The 22,623-nt window shown below is 39.9% G+C and overlaps 3 protein-coding genes across 5 annotated transcripts; 2 read left to right on the forward strand and 1 right to left on the reverse strand.

The window, feature by feature from the left end:
- Positions 1 to 384: 384 nt before the first annotated feature.
- pdia6 (protein disulfide isomerase family A, member 6) lies at positions 385 to 7,899 on the forward strand. Of its 2 annotated transcripts, none has more exons than XM_068576871.1 (14): positions 385 to 475; positions 1,823 to 2,058; positions 2,368 to 2,509; positions 2,947 to 3,004; positions 3,545 to 3,671; positions 3,991 to 4,097; positions 4,203 to 4,327; positions 4,790 to 4,904; positions 5,385 to 5,525; positions 5,840 to 5,924; positions 6,102 to 6,174; positions 6,255 to 6,413; positions 6,507 to 6,603; positions 7,224 to 7,899. In XM_068576871.1, the coding sequence occupies exons 2-14, from the start codon at positions 2,040 to 2,042 to the stop codon at positions 7,302 to 7,304; spliced, it is 1,329 nt and encodes a 442-aa protein (XP_068432972.1). In that variant the 5' UTR covers positions 385 to 475; positions 1,823 to 2,039; the 3' UTR covers positions 7,305 to 7,899. The 2 variants fall into 2 exon arrangements, with proteins under 2 accessions (XP_068432972.1, XP_068432971.1); XM_068576870.1 differs by having other exon boundaries at positions 387 to 475; positions 4,200 to 4,327.
- On the reverse strand, positions 7,667 to 19,457 carry hpcal1 (hippocalcin-like 1). Of its 2 annotated transcripts, none has more exons than XM_068576873.1 (4): positions 19,247 to 19,457; positions 12,393 to 12,844; positions 10,159 to 10,264; positions 7,667 to 8,556 (listed from the first exon to the last, which is right to left on the reverse strand). In XM_068576873.1, exons 2-4 carry the CDS (start codon positions 12,768 to 12,770, stop codon positions 8,459 to 8,461), a joined length of 582 nt encoding a protein of 193 aa, XP_068432974.1. In that variant the 5' UTR covers positions 12,771 to 12,844; positions 19,247 to 19,457; the 3' UTR covers positions 7,667 to 8,458. The 2 variants fall into 2 exon arrangements, with proteins under 2 accessions (XP_068432974.1, XP_068432973.1); XM_068576872.1 differs by having other exon boundaries at positions 7,668 to 8,556; positions 19,119 to 19,457.
- On the forward strand, positions 18,066 to 18,470 carry LOC137785956 (DNA ligase 1-like). Its single transcript, XM_068577534.1, has one exon. It carries the CDS (start codon positions 18,066 to 18,068, stop codon positions 18,468 to 18,470), a length of 405 nt encoding a protein of 134 aa, XP_068433635.1.
- Positions 19,458 to 22,623: the final 3,166 nt, after the last annotated feature.

The following is a 22,623-nucleotide window of genomic DNA, read 5'->3' on the forward strand; positions in this document are numbered from 1 at the left end:
TTTATGTGCACGTATTTAAACACACACACACACACACACACACACACACACACACACACACACACACACACAAATAAGAATATAATTCACCCAAACGAACCAAATAATTATGTTGATGCCCTAATAAATTATTATCAATTAAAGGAATATCAGAGAGGGAAATGTATTTCGGTTCATTCAGTCCTATTGGCAAAAATATTTAAAAACAATAATGTCCGAAGTAGAGATTAATCAAATGGAGAAACTTGCATTAAAAAGTTAAGCTTTTATTTTGTAGGCTGCTTCCGTGTTTTCCGGTCGCACTCTCTCGTGTCGTTGCGTTGACGCAGCGCAGTGCAGACAGGCGCAGCGCATCATAAATCTACACTTGTAATGAATTGTGAAGTAGCAAACAGGGAAATCACAGACACGCACTCAGCTGAGCTGTCGTGGCAGCTTGAAGAACAACAATTAGTTCAAGATAATCGATTAACAGGTAACACAGAAGAAACCTAAATCAACCTTTTTCTTTGTATTTTACTATAACCTATAAAACCGTGTTTGTATACAGCAGACCAAGACGCATTGTCCATCATCCATTTTGAATGTATTATAGCCTATAACCAGTTTCCCCCAGACCAAAAAAATATTAAAGCTGAATATTCATTCATTTTAATAACATAATGAGGGAGAGATTATAGGCTCAATAAATATTACGATACCGTTCATTATATGGCTCTTTAGTGCTGTGATAAATGATAGTGATGGTTGGGATTACATGTACTTACATGTACTGCCATCAGTGGAAGCATTCAAATTAATATTTTAGGTTTTCTGAGGCTACTTTCACATATAAATCTGCAAAATGAGAATAATTGACCACCTTAACTCTGATCAATTGATCAACTGATCAATTCTGCAATAGCATACACTGAATTATTGACTGGCCAGCATCCCAACAATATTTTGTCTTGCTGCTTGTCTCCACCTAGAGGTACAACCTTCGCAAAGCAGTAGCCGAAATGCTTTAATTTGTCTCCTTGCAAACGATGGTGCAAATTTGGAATCTATAAATAAGTAATACAAAATCAACAACAATGTACTCTCGAATAGATTACAGGGTTTGGGAAATTAACTACTGCAAATTCTTAAAGCCAACAAAAATATGCTTGCAATACAGAGGTGCAAGTCAAACTTTGGTCAAAATTAATTGTCTTTGTAGTGTTTTAATTTTCTTACTAAATTCAAAAGGAACAACATATGCTTTCACTGTTGGATTTAAATAAAAACGTATTTTTTATTATTATGTGTGTATTATTGTGTGTTAAAAAAGAATGTATTGACTTGAGATTACAGTGAGTTTATGACACTTGGATCAAAAACATGTTAAAGTTATCAGTGGCAACTTGGGATTACATTTCACTTTCAAGTTTGTAGCCAAAAGACTTGACATGAGTGTTTCCACTAGTTTGTACTCATACTTTGCTTCAGAAGTACATTCTAGTCCAATATAATTATCAAACTGCTGAAGTTATTTACAGATTAAAATGCTGAGTTGGTATAATATTATGCATTTTTAACAATTAAACTAACCCAGAAGTCTATAAAGGCATTCAATAGCTTCACTTCAACTAACTGCAACATTACAATAATGGTTACAACTTATTGCATCAGTAATAACAAACAAGTATAATAACTAAAGTTACTTTGACTTTAGATACTTAACATAAACTCTACTGACAATTATCTCTGCCTCATTTTGTGTGTATTTCCAGTTTCTACTGTCACGTATATCTTTTTTTACATTTCTATTTATTAATGGAGTTAACGCATATTATTTTAGTTTCCCTTCTCGAGACGGATCCAATCTATCCGGCTCTCGCTAAACTACACGGCGCACGCTGATTGGCTGAGGCGCAGCGCCGAGCCAGGTGGACCAATCAGCGCGGGCCACGGTGAGGTTTTGTTCCGTATTACTTTTCCTGGAGGAGAAGCAGCGGCGGCAGTCTGCGTGTGTCGCTAACAGAGGAGACGGTCACAGACAGCGAGCAGCTACAACCATGAGACCGCTTTTACTCGGTAGGTGACAACAGCAAAAGCTTTTCTGCTTGTGAAATACTCATGTCTGTGTAATGTTACATCATGGCTGTGTTTTACATCGTTTTATTTGCTGCTGTAGCTCGAATAGCTGAGTTGAGGTGCACAGAACACTGCCAGGCCTCTGTTATCGTTAAATCAATGCATTCATACTCATATATTGGATTTGTTGCATAACTCATATTCTGCATTTAAATAGGCGTGTGGTGTCCCTGCAGCTGTGACTCTACTGAACAGGTTTTTGTATAACGTGGATTGTTCCGAGTCAACCCTTTGTATCTCTCCCAACAGGAGTGCTGTGCTGCTCCCTGGTCCTGTCTGTCCGAGCCTTTTACTCCGCCAGTGACGATGTGGTTGAGCTCACCCCCTCCAACTTCAACAAGGAGGTGCTCCAAAGTGACAGTCTGTGGCTGATTGAGTTTTACGCTCCCTGGTGAGGTCCTTTTCGCTTTTGGTGGCCATTATTTTAAGGCAACAAGTGTCCTCAGATGAACCAAGTGACCCGAGTTTGAAGACAAGCGTCTTCCATCAACTCAGTGATGTTTGTCCTTAAGTTTGACTTGATTTTCTGTTCTTGATTGAATAGACCTTTTATAAATTGCAGACATTTTGACTTGTCACACATCCGTGTATTAAGTTACTTCACTAATGGCTACATTCCACTTAGGGCAGGTCCGGGTATAATGCCAGCTCACTGGGAACTGAGCCTACAGATACACAACGACACAACTTGAATACTGTTTGTCTACCATCCTGTCTAACAGATTTTATACTCATGAAGTGTGTGTATAGACCATAGAGAAGCCATCATCTTTTTCTAACTAACCATCAATCAGATTGTTTTATTCCTTCTTTTATTCATCACCACAGGTGTGGCCACTGTCAAAGTTTAACTCCCGATTGGAAGAAGGCGGCGACTGCCCTCAAGGTAAATTAAACACCTCATCGTGTCATTTATCTTATATTATAAGTTCTACCAAGGCAATAATGACAAAATTAGACATCAAATATCAGAATATTGTTAGTAAATACTGATACTGTCTATCGGATTATGATGTGCCTTCACCAGATATTTGCAGTAATAAGAAACAATTACTGAATAATCAGGCAGATATGACTAAGCAGGTGGACTCAGCAGCTCACAGCTTTGTTCCACCTACAGTGTTTTACACATTTGCAACTCAACAGTGAGAATAGCAGCAAACACGGGTGTGTGACGTGGGCAGACATGGGAATGTAGTTAAATATTATTCAAAGTGCTTGTCCACACACAGCTATCTCCTCTAATGTTATTTTTGTGTGTCTGTATAAATATCCTGCATGCGAAAGTGACTGTTGCATTTGTTCATGGCCATCCTGACTTCCAGGTTTGTGAAACGTCACACTAATGTTCTGTGAAAAAATGAATAACAGGCTTGTTTTCCTTTTTTTTTAATCTGTTTTCTTCTTTTTATCTGACATCCTCCAGGGTATTGTAAAGGTTGGTGCAGTAGATGCAGACCAGCACAAGTCACTGGGTAGCCAGTATGGCGTCAGGGGTTTCCCCACCATCAAGATCTTTGGAGCCAATAAGAACAAGCCAGAGGACTACCAAGGTACAGCCAAGGCACTGACCAAACAAATAGCTTCTGTTTGCTGAATACGCAGCTTTGTGAGTTTGACATTTTCCCTGACAGTGACCAAATCCAGCTCTGCCAAAAAGCTGTTCTTTAAAGTTAAATATTTTGATCAGTTCAGAGCAATGGTAGGTGTCAGAGAGGCGACCAACTTCATTCTTTCTAAGCGACTCTGCTTGCTTTCAGGGCCTCATTCTACACTTTCTAACCGTTGAAGTTATTGTTGGGGAGACTTGAGACTTATAAATGAATTAATTTGGGTGCAATGACCTACTTTTGAATCCCCTTTGTCCTTCAGGTGGACGCGGTAACCAAGCCATCGTGGATGGAGCCATGAACCTTTTGCGCACTCTGGTGAAAGATCGGATGAGCGGCAAGTCTGGCAGCTCTGGCTCCAACAAACAGGTAGATACGTTGATCCTGTGAAGGAGTTTGTTGTATTTATTTGAAATCTAAAGATCAAACACTTGCGTGAACACTGTTAAGTAATAGTCCACTTCTTTCCAGCAGAGTGGTGGCGGAAGTAAGCAGGATGTGGTCGAGCTTACTGATGACAACTTTGATAAGATGGTGTTAGAGGGTGATGCAGTGTGGCTGGTGGAGTTCTTCGCCCCCTGGTGTGGACACTGCAAAAGGTGAGCTTGATGCCTCATGGAGTCCACCCCCAGCTGTGGGAAACAGTGACCCCCTCCTCACTAGTACAAGATAGATATTTCTGCCGCCAAAATACAACAGTGGCTGATTGTTTGAGTTTTGTTTGTGCTGCTCAAAACACTGAAAACAGTGTTGTGTCTCAGTAAATCTGGATAATCCACAGGCAGACTGAAAACGCGTCATTGGAACTTTTATTCAGGAGACGGTAATCCCTTTTAAAACAGTTTAGTGCAATCTGAGCCGTTTATTTTCCAGAATCATATTAATCCAGTTTGCAACTTTTTCTACATTTGTTTTGAATATTTCAGGAAAAGGATATTTCTTTGGGAAACAATGCAAACATCTTATTGTGACTTATATACTGAGGAATATATTATTCAAGCAAATCAGTCGGGTCTTTTGAAAGAAATGTAACCATCCCTTTTTTTTTCTGTTGTCGACAGCCTGGAGCCTGAGTGGACAGCTGCATCGTCGGCTGTCAAGGAGCAGACCAAGGGCAAAGTTCGCCTCGGAGCGATGGATGCTACTGTGCACCAGGCTGTGTCCGGCCGCTACGGGGTGAGTGAGAGGTCGAAGTGGTGCATTGGTTCACGGATAAAAAATAATTGGACAAGTAGACACAGTCGGAACCTTCACTGGACACCAGTTTTGCCAAAAGCGGCTAAACTTGTCAAGTTAAGTTGTTAGTCAGTAAACCTGATGACTGGCTACCGATTCATGAGACAAAAAGTTGCTCTGCATACGTAGTTTTGAGTTGGTAAACATTGTCTGCTTAAACTGTTCGAAGTGTCTCAAACCTGAGATGATTGTAGGCTTTTAAAGTATTGGTTCTACCTTCATGCTCTTCTTCCTGGGATTGGACATTTAATGAAGTCTCTGCAGCATTTTACCAGAATGTGTTGTTGAAGTCTGAACAAAGCTATGAAACTATCTCGTTAGAATTGAGTAAGTCAGACCTCAATCTGGCGTCAGGAAATATATCTTCAAAGTCAAAATGATTTGCAGAATTGGAACAATAAGTGTTTTATGTGTGTTTAGATCCGTGGATTTCCCACCATCAAGATTTTCCGCAAAGGTGAGGAGCCCGAAGACTACCAAGGAGGCCGCACCCGTGGAGACATCATCGCGAGGGCTTTGGATCTGTTCTCCGACCACGCTGCTCCTCCTGAGCTGCTGGAGGTCAGTGCACTTTGCCTCATACATTCATGGATGAAAGTTTATAGTGCTGGTACTGGACTAAAATAAAATGGTGCGTAATAATCTGGAGATGATGCTTTTTAAAATCTAAAAGTCAGAAACCACATTAGCACAGTAGAAAACATGACTCAGAATCTAAACTTTACTAACTTAAATATTGTCTTTTTGGGTCAGACAAGAAATTCAGACTAAATCAACGGTCCAAACTTCAACCCCAAATTAACTTTGTCTCGTTATTTAATCATGCGAATTCAAAAACATTAACTTTGTGTGTATTGGAAATGTTTGTCTCTCAGATCCTCAATAAAGACATCTTGACGAAGACCTGTGAGGACAGTCAGTTGTGTGTAATTGGTTTCCTGCCACACATCCTGGACACAGGTGAGACTCCTGTTCAATAGGTCAGAAATGTAACCTTCAAAAACACTATTTGGATTAACTCATAGTATTATTCAATATTGTATTAAATGCAGAAAACTAGTGCGGTGGTACATGTCTGTATTAAAAGATCATTTTTATCTTTAAATCACTCACCATGAACAATCCTTGTGTCAACAGGCGCCGCAGGTAGAAACGGCTATTTGAAGGTGATGATGCAGATGGCTGAGAAGTACAAGAAGAAGATGTGGGGGTATGGATGACAGACCAGTCCTGGATAATCATACAAATGACTAATTCTGACTGACTAATATCCTGCTCTCACTTTGGCAGCTGGCTGTGGATTGAAGCTGGAGCTCAGATGGAGCTGGAAGCCTCTCTTGGTATTGGTGGATTCGGTTATCCTGCAATGGCGGCCATCAACGCTCGCAAAATGAAATTTGCTCTGCTCAGGGGCTCGTTCAGTGAGACTGGCATTCATGAGTTCCTCAGGTAGGTTTTTTTTCACCATTACAAGAACCAATGTACAAATATGCTTCAGCGTAAGCTGAACGGTGGCGCTCACCTGGTTCATCTTTTCCTCAGGGAGCTCTCTGTAGGCCGTGGCTCAACTGCTACATTGGGAGGCGGAACCATGCCCAAGATTAACACTGTTGAACCCTGGGACGGCAAAGATGGAGAGGTGAGTGGGAGCGTCACAGTGGTCTCCCAGGAGTTAGAGCTCAGACCATATATACAGATAATTCATCAGCCTTCAGCCAAATAGGTTGAAGACCCTGCTAGGCAGACATTTTATTTTGTATTAATCTTCTATGTCTTTTAATTTAAAATAAACAACCTCATCCACAACATTGTTAACAAAAATAAAAAATACAGCATTTTGGAAATATGTACAGTAAAGAGAAAAAAAGCTTAAGCTAAATACGGCTTTAAGATGGAGACCATATATTCTACCAGTTATGCAGCAAAATTCAGTCTTACTTCTATCACGGCACAATCTCCAAAATGTCTCGCATGCCAAGTCCATGTGACCTGACAGCCGAATCGTTGATTGTTTGGAAAAACTACAGATCCGACAGAAATTTGGTCCGGTTTTAAAATTTGGAATTAAATTGTTGTTTGTTGGTTTTATGCTCTGTTCATGCTACAATCATGCACACCGAATAGTATAGCAATAAACACTGCAGTGGTAGTTTAAGCACTTACAAAAAACATATATATGTATGTATGTATGTATATATAAAAATATTAATGTTTAGCCCCTTTTAACGATTTCTCTTATTTCTTTATTTTCAACTGCAGCTTCCTGTAGAGGAGGAATATGACCTCAGTGACGTAGACCTGGATGATGATGATGATAACATGAGTAAAACTGAGTTATGAGCCCAAAACAGGGCTGGAACTGACTTGGGTCAATCTGGTCTGGTCTGATCCTGCGTGACCCGCTTCCCCTCTCCTGTGGACGAATGGGAGGCCCGGTCGTCCAGTCAATGAAATATTTCAGAAAAGACACCTGTAGTTTTTCTCGTATCATCTTTGTCAGTCACAGGGACAGGGAGGGGTGGGGGTGCAGAGGGAGGGGCCATGTGTCGTGTCTATGGAGTGAACTCTGCCTCACATTAGAAGCTGAATATTTATACGGTGGCCTTTAATTTCAGCTGAGGGGGAGGCGACTATGAAAGTTGAATTTCAATTGGTCATTAAAGTATTTAACAAACATCGTTCCCCTCCAACTTTTTCAGCCACCCCCAAGCACCGATTTTAACATGTGGGCAAATTAACACTTCAATGTCCAACCTTATGGGACTCTTTTTATTTTTGTTTCTCTTCTCAAACCAGTAAGTGAGAATCTTGCTGGGTTTCCATGTCTGTCCACAAGGGGATACTGTGGGACTTGTGTAGATTTTTCTTACACGACTTTATTTCAATTGTGTGAAAACAACATTTTTGTTACAAAAATAAAAAGGAATAAAAACAATCACTGCCTCATTATTCACATAAACTGTAACAATAACAGGAAACTCGTAACACCGGGCGCATGCAATATCAAAGGCATATCCAACTTGTTCAGAAGAGCAACTTGTTAAATTAAGAGTTGACATCCTGAACCGCATTAGCCACTTTTTAACACAGTTACGGTAAATCAAATTATAAGAAGTGAAGTAATTAGTTTTGTCCTGGTGTAACATATTTGGATTCATAATACTTGCGAGCACATAATCCAGTCAGTATAAATATAAGATATGGCACTTATAGAGAACAGGTAAAAAAACAAAACATTTCAAGGCAAGAGAGCTTTGGAAAAACGCACACAAAATAGCTCGACTGAAAGCACGTCATAGTCCACAGAAAAGGAGCCACATCGACAAGAGAATTACCCATTAATGTAAACAATAAGACGATGACTGTTTAAAATGAAAGGATTGTTTGGTGAGAGAGTTGTGATGCTGACCGACCGATGGATGTGGGTTTGTGACTGTTTTTGGAGAGTGTGTGTGTCTGTGTGTGTGTGCGTGTATGTGTGTCTATTATTGTCCTCAGAACTGACGAGAGGCCCCCTGATCCGACTGCAGCAGTCTGACAATGGACGGGTCGCTCTTGGCACCTTTAATGAACTCCTCCAAAGACAATCTACCTGTGAAGCACAAATAAAAATAAAGATTCACTTTCAGCATGTGAGTGAATCACACAGCAACTACCCACTAAAATCAACAGAAAAGTCTCTTTTTGTACTTTTTCAGCTTATGTTCTGACAATTTAATCACAGAAGCCCCCGACAACAGTGTTGTACAGCAAAGTACAAAACCTTTGTAGGCATTTATAGCTAATTACAGTTTTACTTTTTTCATGTAAATCAGGAAATCTTTAAATGCACTTTTTTAGCAGCATTGATAGGTCAAAAAGTAGGAACAGGCTAATTACTTTCTTTTAGTATTTTGACAGTAATTCATTTCTAAATTAATTTGAAATCAATAATTGGTATATTTAAATAAAACATGAATACAATATTTAAATGATTAAATATTGAAATTAAATATATTAAGTTGAACAAATATTATTTAGAAACATCTCTGGGATACTTGTCTAAACAGTGGACAGCTACATATACTTTGAATTTGATATCCTGCGAAGGTATTTATAATTATGACACGTTTCAGTTGTTTAGCCATCCACAACAGAATGCATCTTTGCACTGTTTAAATATTGTACTACTTAGATTTGTGAAAACAGCACACTACACTTTGTTTGAATTAACTACCACTTTCAGTCAAACAGCATCTGTATAAATTGCATTAGAAAGGAGGGTTGACTGCAGCTGTAGCCGTGGGCCTGGTCTGTGGTACCATGTGATGTTATTAAACACACATCTTGACCTCCAGACTTTCTGAGCCTTCTGCTCCAAAACACATGTAGCTGACACATGTAGCTGCCCACTGCCACGTGACCGGCTCTCATTTATCTAACTGAGATGTGTCAAAAACAGAAGGGTAAGACTTGGAGCGACTGCTCTGTCTGGCTCCGACTTAGTTTGTGAGGCTGATTTCCTTGCAGGTACTGGAGGTGGGTGTGACAGAGGGTCATCAGTAAAAGGGCATTATGATGTTCATTAAATGAATAAATATTGTGTGAATGGGTTTGGTTGTGTGTATCTCCGTCTTTTGTCGTGGCCGTACAGCTTGGTTTGCGACACTTGGGGAATGATTAAGTGCATATCACATGGGTGTAGCATCACCTTTTCACACTAAATGTCAAACCACTGACATCGAGGTGGCTCAGCGGGATGAGAAACACAAGACTGTTAATTATCTGGTGAGTAATGTTCATGTTATGTCATGTGCTTATATGACGTCCTGTTTCTCTGTCTTTCTGTCTGTCGCCTTGCTTCCATAATTCCTGTTACTTTCAACTCCTCTGTAGCAATTGTATAATGTCGTGGTCATAAAATATCCAATCTATGATTATATATCTTTATTTAGCATGGCTTTACCTTAACTGATATATTTATAAGCATTTATAAGCAATATAAAGTCATTCAGTAAATGGTTTAAAACACACTATCAGGAAGTTATATGCTAAATATGCAGATATAATACATGTTATACATGTTATTAATATAATATAGTTTGGCATGAAGACATTTCATATGATTACAACTGTTACTAAATTGTTTATATATTTATTCATACACCAGCCTCCACTTGGAATGGATGCCCCACACGAAGACTTATAGTCTTACCGTCATTGTCAATGTCCATCTGTCTGAAGATCTTATCTGTCCTTTTCTCTGGTGTTGATTCGTCCTCAGGCATCTTCATTACGGAGGATACCATCTTGTAAATTGCCTACAAAGGAGGGGAGGACTGATTGCTATTGTTTGCATATCAAATTCTGTTTGTCGTTTGTGTGAAGCTTTTAGGCAGTAAACATGAAAAAGAACTTTTTCTCTCAAGCAGCAACATCAGGTTCTGAAAAAATGAAGCAAATGTGCCTTAAAGGTGCAAACTTTCTAATGGCCAGCAGGGTGCGACTCCCCTGGTTGCAACAATCATTCAGATTGTATAGAAGTCAATGAGAAAATTACCCCACTTCTTACTTGATGTATTACCTCAGTTGACATTGTAAATGTGGCTTAATGGCCTCAATCACTAGTCTCAAGACTTCTTCAAAACACCATGATATTCATTTAGTAAAATATGGCCCCATTTAGAATAAAATAGACAATAAAGCAGCGTATCCTTTAGGACGTGGCTACCTTGTGATTGACAGGCTGATGTCAGGTTTGTATGTTGTCCTTGTTTTTGTCTTAAACTCCTTTAACAGTGTGTTTTAGGTTCATAAAAGTTTATTGTCACCTTTTTGGTGGCGTAAAACTGTATTTGGTTTTACTTAGTGCCACGCTCTCGTGTCACTTCTGGCAGCCAAAAGTACTCGGGCACCAAAACATCTGTGCACAAGTTCCTATGCCAGTCACTACGTCCACCTCTCGTGTATTGTTTATGTTTCCTACTGACACATTTGTTCCATCTTTTGTCTGAATGCTGTGACCTGTTTTCTGTTGCTACCTGGTAATGATGGTTCTCTGACAAATGAAGCTCATCCTGCTGTTACACTCACAGAATGTCCCTCTTTGTCTCTTCGTCTACAACTGCACACATTTTAGATCACGTAAAGGTCTGTGATGGAGGAAAGGTTTGGTTGAAAAACAGGACGCATTCACCACTAACAAAAGCTCTGATGTTTTTGCCTGTTTTTTTTTCACATTCATTTGTATCCACAAACACAACGAGCTGAGCCAATATTGATGTGGCCCTGCGGGCGGCTCAGCTAACCATGTTGGAAGAGTAAATATAGCCACAGCGATAAGAAAAACAGAAAGGGCAGCCCGCATCCGTGAAGTCAAATATCTTATGAATTCAGACACACAAATGAATACTGAGCCTACACAGTAAATTTGTCAAAGTCCATTTCACTCAAATTGAAAACAAATGTAGTCTAAAAGATATAACATTTGGTCCAAGTCGAAAGAGAGTAAAATCTAATCTTGCATCAGAGTTAATAGAGTATGCATGAAGTATTTTTTACTTTAGAATTTGATTTATGATTGCATTAAACTCCCTTCAGCTCTCTTCCGTCCCATAAACCGTCAGCTCGTTCCAGCGTAGCGAGAGGTTTCATGGTGGCGAAGGAACCGTAGCGGGCGTGGTCACGCTGTTTTACTCTGATAGATTTCTACTCGACTGGCTAAGGCTAGTAATTACGCGCCAAAATTATTCAATATTACTCCTTTAGAGGAAAATAATAGTAACTTTGGAAAAATTACTCCCTTGTTTTTTCCTGTGAAACAGCCACTGGACAGAAAACTATATAATTAACGATTAGAGGATACGTTCATAATTGGCGACTATTTAAAACATGTATGTTGTTTTCGCAATTTATCTTGCAAACTGATTAAAAAAATCTTAATTTCCTGTCTTTTTCACAATATTTTCTGACATTTTATAGATGACACAATTTATAAATTATTTGAGACAATAATCAGCAAATGTAAGTATTCATTAGTTGCATCCCTACTTGGAATTAAAATCTGTATAAATAATAATAATTTAATTTAGACCTAAGTTTTTTACAAATTAGATTCATTATTTTGTTATGGATATAGATTTAGATTTATATAGATTTAGATGTATGTCTTAACCTCAAAGGAATCTGATGAGAAGCCTTCCTTTTGTCTTTCTTTTCTTTTTCCGGTTCAGATTTTTTACTCCACCAGAAGTCAAATTGTGAAACGAGTAAAACCTTTTAAATGTACATTCCTACTTGAATAATAATTGTGTAATATGAGATGCACTACTAGAACCTCGTCATATGTATATCTGCCGAATAAGGTTAATCCTGACCAATACTAGGCAGGAGACTGATACATCCAGCATGAGCATCCATGAAGAAACCCTGTTGTCATACAGTCCTCACCTGAACTATCTCCAGCATCTCTGCCCGGCTGATGTACCCATTCCCATCCAAGTCGTACATGCTGAAGGCCCAGCGCAGCTTCTGCTCCAACCCGCCTCGAGATGTCACGCTCAGGGCGATGATGAACTCCCTGAAGTCGATGGTGGCGTCTCCGTTGGTATCAAACGTGCGAAAGACATGCTCGGCAAACTTTGAGGCATCTCCGTAGGGGAAAAAGTTGGCGTAGATCTTCTTGAACTCCTCCACAGTTAGGTGGCCGGTGGGGCAGTCCTTGAGGAAGCCGCGGTACCACTCCTGGAGCTCGTGGTCAGTGAACTCCGTGTTCTCTCTCAGGTCGTTCAGGACCTCGGGCCGCAGCTTGCTGTTCTGTTTCCCCATAACACAGCGCTCTCAGAGAGGCGGGCAGATAGCCGGGCCGGTGTTTCGACTTTCTCTGGCGGCTCGGTTTCCTCCTGCAGGAGACCAACAATGCTCATTAACATCCTTGTGTGAACATCATAAATGATTCATCGGTTCAATAATTCTTCTCAGCCAGCAGCAGTGTTTTGTCATGAAAAACATGTGCTGATGATGCTTCTCGGGCAGCCGAGCTGAGGGATGAATCCGGACCGTCGAGACAATGTCCATTCACATGAGAGAAATGAGAAGTAAAGATTAGATTACAACTCAGGTCTCATGAGGTTACAAAATGTGTGTGTGGTGGGAGAGTGGATGTGTCTCCACGGAGAGACTATTAATCCTCTGGCACGGTGAGCATTTATCGACCTTTAATTGCATGGAGGCGGGACAAGTGTTCTGGTGCACTGTAATTCTCAATAAATCCACTTGCTTAAAGGTCAGGTGGCTACAGACTGTTGTTTCTGAGAGCCAGACATTCACCTCAACAATATTCCTCACCTTTATGTGAACATGTATATTCTAATAGATTTTAAGCAGTGGAGTTCATATACTGATCAACAAGAGAAACACAAATGAAGGGAAAAAAATACCAGTGCAAACAAGGACAATGAAGCATGAACCACCTGGACCTATTCACCTCTGGTTTTTTGTGTTTTTCCTAAATTCAGTTTCCATGGTTATAATCTGTTTATTCATGTATGCAGGGGTATTCATGATTGAGGATGTGATGATGCATAAAAACAACACATCCAGGACCAAAACAATACAATAAGTATTAAATGGGACACTGTGCATGCAACCCACAGATGAAGCAGACACGGGTGTGTTAGTAAGCAAAAAGGTTATGACACTTGCTTACTGTTTGTTTTAGTTAACAACATATGTTTGTTTTGATCACATAAGAGAAGAAAATCGTTCATGTTTTCTTTATTTTGTGGAAAGGTGGAATAAAGACACACATGTATTGTCATTCACGTGAGGAAATGAAATCCATCAGCTTGTCCTTGTGTCCAGTATCAACCATCTAAAACCTGTGTTTCATCAGTTTGTGAGCAGCTTTTACTTGAAAGAAAGGAACAGAAAGAAACAGACAGATTTCAACATGGTCACAATGTAAAAATAAAACACCTAAAAAGTAAGTTAAAAACACGTGTCAGGTTCTCCTTTTTTAATCAAAAGAAGAAATTTACCAAAACCTCAGAAAATCTTTTCCAACACGAATCTGGTAACGTGTGCGTGGGAGGGAAATAAAAAGAGATGTGCGAGGGCAGGAGGAAGAAAGAATCGAAAAAGTATGACACATAAAAAGAAAACTATTTCCAGCTAATACCAGTGGTTCAATTACATAATAATCCTTCTGAATAACAAATCCACTCTTCTGTGTTACATATACCGGATTTATGGAAGGGAGCGATGCATTATCCCCGTGTTCACTCTCCTCCAATTATTGAGATCCCATTACTCCTGTGTCATTGGCACCAAAATGATTTTATCTGGCGTAGAACAAATGAGAGCTGTGTGAATTTGGATGAGATCTTTTCAACACGCAGACGCCCTTATTTCTCCTAATTGTCACATGGGTGTAATTTCCTGCAATTTTGTGAATCAAAGTCAGAGAGTAACACGGGAGGCAGGCAGACAGGTCTGAGGACGAGCTAGTAACCTAAACGCTTAACAATGTGGTATGGATGGAAAATACATCAATAAAACACATGTAATACAATTTATTCCGAACCCCAGTTTTCTTAACATGTTTTTAACCAGGGTTGTAGGTACAATTTCTCAAATGATAATGCCAAAACATTTAATTACAGCTTTCATTATTTGTAGGAAATATTTTAAGATATAAGGTTTTCCATGCTGTGAGGCTGTGCTTTGAGCTAAATGCTAAAATAATGCTTAACTTGTTTGTAAAACAAAGTCTGTATGAAATTGTAAACAAATCTATCAAGTAGAAAGAATTGAGATTATTCATTTGCATTCAAAGTTTTCCCTTTGAAGATACAAGAAAAGAAAGAGAATCACCGAGATCATAATGATTCATCTTCTGCATATTGATGAATCCTGTCCAACGAATGAATATTATGATACTAATAATAACAATAATACATTATTCTCATATAGCGCTTTTCTAAATACTCAAAGACGTTTAAGATGAATTACAACGAATACAATTGTTTTAAAAAGAAAGCCTTAAAGGAGCATTTTGAAATAGTAACAACACTGTCAGATCATAGGAGTGTTTGGTGCCTTAACCACACACAGAATAAACACGATACTCACTTTGAGAATATAACACATTGTCAGCTGACTGTGTTTAAACAGGGCCGTGGTATAAATCACACACTACCACATAGCTCTAACGTACAACAGGATGAGGGAGCGGCAGCATCTCCTCAGCGCTTGGTCACATGGACTTTTCCAGGACAGCTCAGTGAGCAGGCTGAGCTGGAACAGTCATAAAAATGGGCGTTGCTATTTATTCCCTCATACACAGAAAACCACAAGAAACCTAGCGGATTCCAGGCTGGAAGACTGAAAAGTGCCGCCATGAGGTTTTCAAGCTGCTAAATTAAGAGCTCCCTTAACAGAGGGGAATGTAGTGTACACACACTCGCACAAAACATTTTTATAGTTTCCCCTGGCCTCTGAAATCTGCTCATTCATTATGCCCAGAATGGAAAAGAAAAAAGTAGGACAATGTCACAAGAGTGAGAACAGTTGCCTCATTACTGTTGTTTCTGTTCCACATATGAAATACTGCTGCAAGAAAGCAGTTTAAATGATTCCTGTGAGACGTGGTTAACTTTGTCACCAGCTTGCCTCTGTACGATGGGCCATTAGCTGTATTGTTGTTCTGTGTGTGCTTATGAAATGCAAGTTATTCCTGTGTATGCAAGGAATGCATACTGGCCTGCATATCAGACGTCACAGGATGTTTTAGATGTTTTTACAGCTGGGAACTGGCTAGGTCATTTTCTAAAGTTTCTACTTGGGGCAGTGGAAAACATCTTGAAACGTGGTCAGAAATAACTGCTCGATATTGCTCTGACATCTACATGACCTTTAAAGAAAGTCCGCCTCTCGTTGCCTTCGACTGTTAGAGATGCAAAATAAGTTTGTGAGGCCAAACACTGTCTGCGAGCGTTGCTTGATGCACAACAGTCCCTCGACATTGACATTTCAAGATTCCTTGTTTGCAATTCCCCTCGATTGCACGGCAACAGTCTCAACTCCAGCCACTCCTGCTCTGTGTAGTCCACTTTTTCCAGTGACTTCCCAACCTAATGAGACTGGTTCACACGGGCTCCAGTGCAGCAAGTATCCCCCTGCCCAAGGCTACAGCGGAGACCCTGTACACCCCCGACCAACTTTCACTGCTGTTTGCCATTCTCAGGCCCACTTCATTTCCTGGGTAGTGGCTTCTCACAACAAAGAAATACTCCATTATTTTTCCAGATGCTCACTATGTCTTGTAATAACAAAGAATAAATCTCAAAGACAGTCAGGAAAGGAGAGATGAGTTGAGTTTTTGCTGAGATACATAGTAGTAGTCATCCATCCATAAAGCATAGAGCGTGACACAAAGCTGATGGAGCTCATTAAGCTTCAGTTAGGGAGTATGCAAAACAAAGTCAACTGGTGTCAATGTTTAGATACAAATGGGAAAAAAAGATATAGTCAATGGACGGAATTAATTAATAAAACATTTTTTGAAAAATAGGTTTAAGTCATTCTGTAAGAAAACAACAACCTTAGACTATTTCTAAATCGTGACTTATTACAATGTTTTTTCAGTCATCTGTGATTACAGATTTCACTTTTAGAGTCTGAACTCTACGTTAGAAAAACAAGACATTAATGACTTCAACCTTCAAATAGTGACAAGTGTTTTTCAGCATTCACTGACATTATAAAAGGCTGAGCTATTCATTTAAAAAATGATAATGGAAATAAGCGTGAGCTAAAGCCCTAAAACAGAGTGTGCTAATTGGCTGGATCATTTTCAATCATCAACCTTTCCCCATTATAAACTCTGCAATATGAAAATATTGTCCATGGCGTCTGTGTTGTGGCTTTTTTGAATGGAATGTAAACTGATGGTTCGGTGCACAGAAAGAAAGCAGAGTACCATTTTAGTGCTGCGTGTAGCCTGCTGTGCAGTGGATGAGCAGAGCTGCGGTGCAGCCTGCGGTCTGAGGTACTAACGGAGACGGCATCAGGTGGGTGAGGAGTTAGTCCAGTGGAAGAGGAAGAAAAAGAGAACATTTGCTCTCAAGTTATTCTCGCTTCGTGGCCGTCTCTCTGAACTAGTGTCAGAGAAAATCAAGCGGTGGATCAGGATGAAGTCCCCTGACACACCAGTAGTCAAGGCAACAGGATAGGCTTATAAGAGGGAGGCGGTGTAACTATCAATCTAAGCCAAACGCAGAACAAGTATCGAGACTTCTGTTTGCATTTAAAATTTAAAATGCTGTGAACAGTTTCATCGGATACAGCAATATTTCATCCACAATGATTTCTGCATCATGTTCATTGCTCAAAAGTTCACAACAGCAAAACCATTAAGTGTGTTTCTATCTTAGCGGCAAGGTTGTAAGAATCTTTGTTTTTTTTAGACTGGTGAGTGGGGTGATATATTTTGGATACACTCTTCACAAGTTGGCTCTGTTCTTATCGTTAAACATTGTGCAATAGTGGTTATAGCATAGTTTTGGCGAGACAAAATGTTTTAAGAGATGGTCCTAGAGTAGACAAAAGAGCTTGACACCCCTTTGTTCATTAAGTCTGAGTCTACTCAGCATATATCTATCTTAAGGCTTGGCAACAACTTTTCTATTATCATTTATAGACAACAGAATCATATAGTGATGATATAACCTATTCATGCCACCATTCCACAATATGTGTCAAAAAAAATGTTTTTCTTCAAGATTGAAATTTTCTTCATGATTAAAAAGTGGAAAATCTTATTGAGATTAAAGCTACTACAAATAACTTTATTTTGTGTAACTTCTTGGCGGTCCGTCAGGATGAAAGTTGTAGTGTTTCACAGCAACCTTTAGAAAACCTATTTTTACTGCAGCAGGGTCTGAGCCCGCTCCGCTCAGTCCTGGTTCAGGGTTCTCCCGAGCCTCTCCCTTCCTCCAGCAAGCTCCAGCGAGGCATGGCTCAACTCCTGGCCGGAGGAGGAGGCACTGCTGCTGTTTACTGAGCTCTCCTCCTGCCACCAGAGCTTCCGACTGCAGGTTGAACCTGGATCGTGGACTGTCGATGCCAGAAGCCCTGCTGGAGTCTGACCTGAAGGAGTCTGGCCTAAGGGAGTCTGACCTACAGGAGTCTGGCCTAAGGGAGTCTGACCTAAAGGAGTCTGGCCTAAAAGAGTCTGACCTACAGGAGTCTGGCCTAAGAGAGTCTGACCTAAAGGAGTCTGACATAAGGGAGTCTGACCTAAAGGAGTCTGGCCTAAGGGAGTCTGACCTACAGGAGTCTGGCCTAAGGGAGTCTGACCTAAAGGAGTCTGGCCTAAAGGAGTCTGACCTAAAGGAGTCTGGCTTAAAGGAGTGTGACCTAAAGGAGTATGGCCGAAAGGAGTCTGACCTAAAGGAGTCTGGCCGAAAGGAGTCTGACCTAAAGGAGTCTGACCTAAAGGAGTCTGACCTAAAGAGTCTGACCTAAAGGAGTCTGACCTAAAGAGTCTGGCCAAAGAAGTCTGGCTTAAAGGAGTCTGACCTAAAGGAGTCTGACCTAAAGAGTCTGGCCTAAAGAAGTCTGGCTTAAAGGAGTCTGACCTAAAGGGGTTCCTGGTGAACCTTCACGAGTCCATCTGACTTCAAGCTGACTCAGACCCAGTGCCACCAATGACAAAACTTTAAGAATAAGGAAATATAAATAGCCAACCGATTCACTAATGGATTTGTTTGCTCATGTAGACCATGTAGCAGGATCAGTATTAAATCAAATGTCATAACCGGTTGAAAGTTCCTCACACTATTGATAGAGGAAAATGCCCTTATAGTGAATTGTGTTAATAACTTCAAACATATTGTCGAGCTCTAATTTGTCTTTAACACAAGTATCAAATGCATTCAGCATTTCAAGCTACATGCAAACTGTGCACTGAGTAAACATACATTTTGAATCTGCCAACAGTTGAATACAACTTTTATCCGTTTTAACACATTTGCTGCGTTGGTGACGTTTTACAACACCTTCTTCTGTCCTGGGGGATTGCCACTGCAGACCAGGATGGACTAATAATGAATATGGGCTGGACATAACAGTACAGCTTCAACCAGTCATTCTAATAGAGTCATGCTAACTTACCTATTTTAGGAGTAACAGTTTTTTTATGAATATTCCTGCTTCAAAAAGTCCACTTTGGTGAAGCTTTAGGTAAAACTTTCCAACTTCACGTCACCAAATGCCACACGTTAACTTGCCCGTTAACTTACAGCAGTCAAACCTAACGCCTCCTCTTATTGATACAACTCCGCTACAAATCCAAGACGAGGACCATTCGAGATGTCAAAGAGAGTTTCACGACCGTCTGAGTCTTCCAGAAGAAAACAAGACCTGGAGTCTGGTCGCAATGGGCTCGGTGGTGTTATTTGAAGCTCGGTTCTGGTTTGTTCAGCGTTGCCTCCGGTTCCCGGTGTAGCCGCTTTATCATTTAGTGGAAGATGTGGCACAGAGCTCGGTTTTCATCTGACTTACTGACTTTACAACCAAAGGGTTTCTTTTTCTCTTCGAATGCGATTTAGCACACTCGGTCCGTATGCGAGGGAAGCAAGCACTGCTTGCAATAATTAATATTATATATACGTGTCAAAAGTAAAGGTAGTCGTCATTTACAACGTGTTTTATTACGATTTGCAGACTCGCTGTATATACAATCCCCCCCCCACAAGCCCACTGAATGGATCCGTCCATACTCACCGCTTCCATCGTAGAAACAGTCGCAGCAGCGTCCTGTGGAAAATTATCACAGGAGACTATTATTAGCACAATATCTAAAATAAACGGTTCACATTCAGTGTGAAAATCTTGATACTGAAAGAAAAACTCTGAAAATGCGCCTAATATACTTATTACAATGCGAAACCTCAAAAAACTGCAGTTATAAATCCCATTTAAATGTAATTATTTTAGTTTTTACAATTTATATGACATCCTATGGGCAATAATTTGATTGAAAATTAAAAGAAATGTATGTCATCCATCACATGTCCATCTGATGTTGTGGACAAAGCTGCACTGGAAAGTATTACAAAACATTACATATATTACATTAAAAAAAGGTTATTACATCTTTCACCAGACTTCTCTCTTAGCTTCACTGAAGATGTGCACTTGTCCATCAGTACCCATGACAGTAACCTCTCTTGTGTAGGCTAAAGTGACACTGCAAACAGGACGGTGTGTATGTCAGCATTTCATTGAGTGGATAAATAATTAACTGTGTGTGTGTGTGTGTGTGTGTGTGTGTGTGTGTGTGTGTGTGTGTGTGTGTGTGTGTGTGTGTGTGTGTGTGTGTGTGTGTGTCTTCCTGAAGCCTGACACCTGTTTCTATAAGCACATGGAAGGTTTATCTCTACCTAAGAGTGAGTACAATACAGAGGTGGGGGGTTTGAGGCAGTAATAAAGAAGTAACTTAATACTGTCATCAGCCTGTCGTTGCTGGAGTAATACAAGCAAAAACATTGTTGTGACTTTCTTAACAAAAGAAGGATTTCTTTTTTTTAGGGAGAATCTTTTCCATATAATAAAAAGAAAATAGCTTTCCATGAAGCCACTACAGTCAAACCTTGTAATTGATGCTTTAAATGGAGTGAGCAAGGCTTCATTACATCAAGTATTCCTCAATGACATAACACAATGATCGCTGCTGGGATTGAACATGAGAGTCTAGTCATGTAGCAAAACTGCATCGGCAGTGACCATTTGTGTGTTGCTCTGCAGAAACATAAAGATCCACAAGAGGCCACTGACAGCCCTCCACTCTGCTGCTACTGCAGTGTTGTTGGTTGTTAGGTTGATAGGTGGGTCCTAAATCTTATACTCAGATGACGGGTGAGTTTTATTCGACAAGAAAGGTCTGTAACTTTGTTGTAAAGGTGTTCACAATCACAGTCTCCTTCCAGCTACTTTGTAGAGCATTCTGAATGTGGATGTTTTGGTGCCATATTGTGTCATTTCTCTTTACTGTTAGTTTTGATCGGTCTGCAGTGACCACTGCTGAAATGTTTGATTACATTCATTTTACCCACAATTCTAAACTGCAAGTGTTTTTCTCAACAAATAAGCTCTCAATTTAAGCTACGCAGCTGGCTGCTCTGTGCAGGACCACATGTCATGTATGTCTCTATTTTCTTTGACAATATAAAGGTTGAGGCCAAATAAAAAAGCAAAAAATAACTGTGTCTAGCCGCAGAATAACACACTGCTGTGTTATCACTAGCGACCCCTTCCGGCCAGCAGCTGCTTAAGAGTACTGAGTGAAGAGCCAGTAGGCAGAAAATTGTATAAATCTGGCATAAACATTTTTTGGAAAAAGTGTGACTCGCCTGGCCATGCGAAAGAATTTAACAGTTCTCTGCAGCAGAACGCAAGATTAGCCGTGGACAGACACAGAGGTATAGTCACTGCAAGCCGGAGCAATATCTTTATCCTTAAGTCTGAGTTTGTCTTAGTTTTAGCAGGTCTATCTGCACCACTTCCGCAAGAAAATGACAATAATTTGAGCCAATACTTACTCCTGATTTTATTTTCTGGTGAGTTGACTACAAACAGTAGCACATTACTGTGTCGTAATGGATGACCCAGCAGGGTTTCATACTGTCCTGATAAGAAAAGATTAGATTGAGTGAAGTTTAGGTCTACACATGTTGCAAAATAGTGTTGAATTTCTTCATGAAATAACTTGTTGAACCCTAGTCCTCTGTGGTACACATGTACATTTAATCTTCCGCATGATTAGTGACGAGCAGTTGCAGCTGCAGACGCTCCTCAAATATTGATCAGCCTGTCTTTACATTAAACAGAGAGAGGGGCAATGCTCCCCTCGATGGTCTTCTGTCAATATTTAGGGAACACAAGGTTCATAAAACAAGGTTTAACTTGATTGAGGCAGAATGACGATTTTCTCTACGCTTGATTTAAATCACTTCATGACTACAGGGAACCAGGTGGCCAGAGAAACAACCCCAGATAAATGTTGCTTCCTATCTGCTAAATATGCAACTGTTCACCAAAAGATTTTTCATACCAATTTAAAAAGTGCATAAGTCAATATAATATATGCCATGTGTTCTCGCTGCCCCAAAGTGCCTAAAAAATCAGTTATTGCAAGACATTTTATGAAGTAACTCCTCTAATTTGAACATTATGCTGGAGTAAGTTGACAACACTGTTGGACTTAAATAACAACACATACATTTTTTTGCTTTACCAACAGTCATTTGCTGGTATTGGTATTAAAATTATTGTCATCAACGGGTTTTGGATAATCGAAGCAATTTTCATCTAGTTTGTCTTCACATGTTGACCAAGATGTCACCTCCGTTAGTGGAGAAACTGTGCCATTAGATAGATGCTCATCAGATATTTTGATAATATTCTTATTTGTTTATGACAATTACTGTACAGCAACAACTCAAAATAATGCATTATTTTTACTGATAAGCTCCATGTGCTGTATAACCTGCAGCCGGCTTATCATATTTGCACGACGTTGCTCTTTTACTGAGTGTGCTGAAAGTATCAATGCTGAGTAGACTTTCCTAGAAGTTTCTAGATGTAGATTAAAAGCTCTGCTGTGCTTGCACCCTTG

The sequence above is a fragment of the Clinocottus analis genome, unplaced genomic scaffold (assembly GCF_023055335.1).
Source record: "Clinocottus analis isolate CAN_PGR_092001 unplaced genomic scaffold, fCliAna1.0.p SCAF_15, whole genome shotgun sequence".
NCBI classification, from domain to species: domain Eukaryota; kingdom Metazoa; phylum Chordata; class Actinopteri; order Perciformes; family Cottidae; genus Clinocottus; species Clinocottus analis.

Bases quoted from the DNA above. Each gene is read 5' to 3' on its own strand.
- pdia6 (XM_068576870.1), top strand. The intron at 5,925-6,101 runs GTGAGACTCCTG...TTGTGTCAACAG, and splicing joins GCCACACATCCTGGACACAG to GCGCCGCAGGTAGAAACGGC. The intron at 6,414-6,506 runs GTAGGTTTTTTT...TCTTTTCCTCAG, and splicing joins GGCATTCATGAGTTCCTCAG to GGAGCTCTCTGTAGGCCGTG.
- hpcal1 (XM_068576873.1), bottom strand. From the start codon at position 12,770: ATGGGGAAACAGAACAGCAAGCTGCGGCCCGAGGTCCTGAACGACCTG. The intron at 10,265-12,392 runs GTGAGGACTGTA...CCTCCTTTGTAG, and splicing joins AGATGCTGGAGATAGTTCAG to GCAATTTACAAGATGGTATC. The intron at 8,557-10,158 runs GTAAGACTATAA...TGTGCTTCACAG, and splicing joins GATGGACATTGACAATGACG to GTAGATTGTCTTTGGAGGAG.
- LOC137785956 (XM_068577534.1), top strand. From the start codon at position 18,066: ATGCCAGAAGCCCTGCTGGAGTCTGACCTGAAGGAGTCTGGCCTAAGG.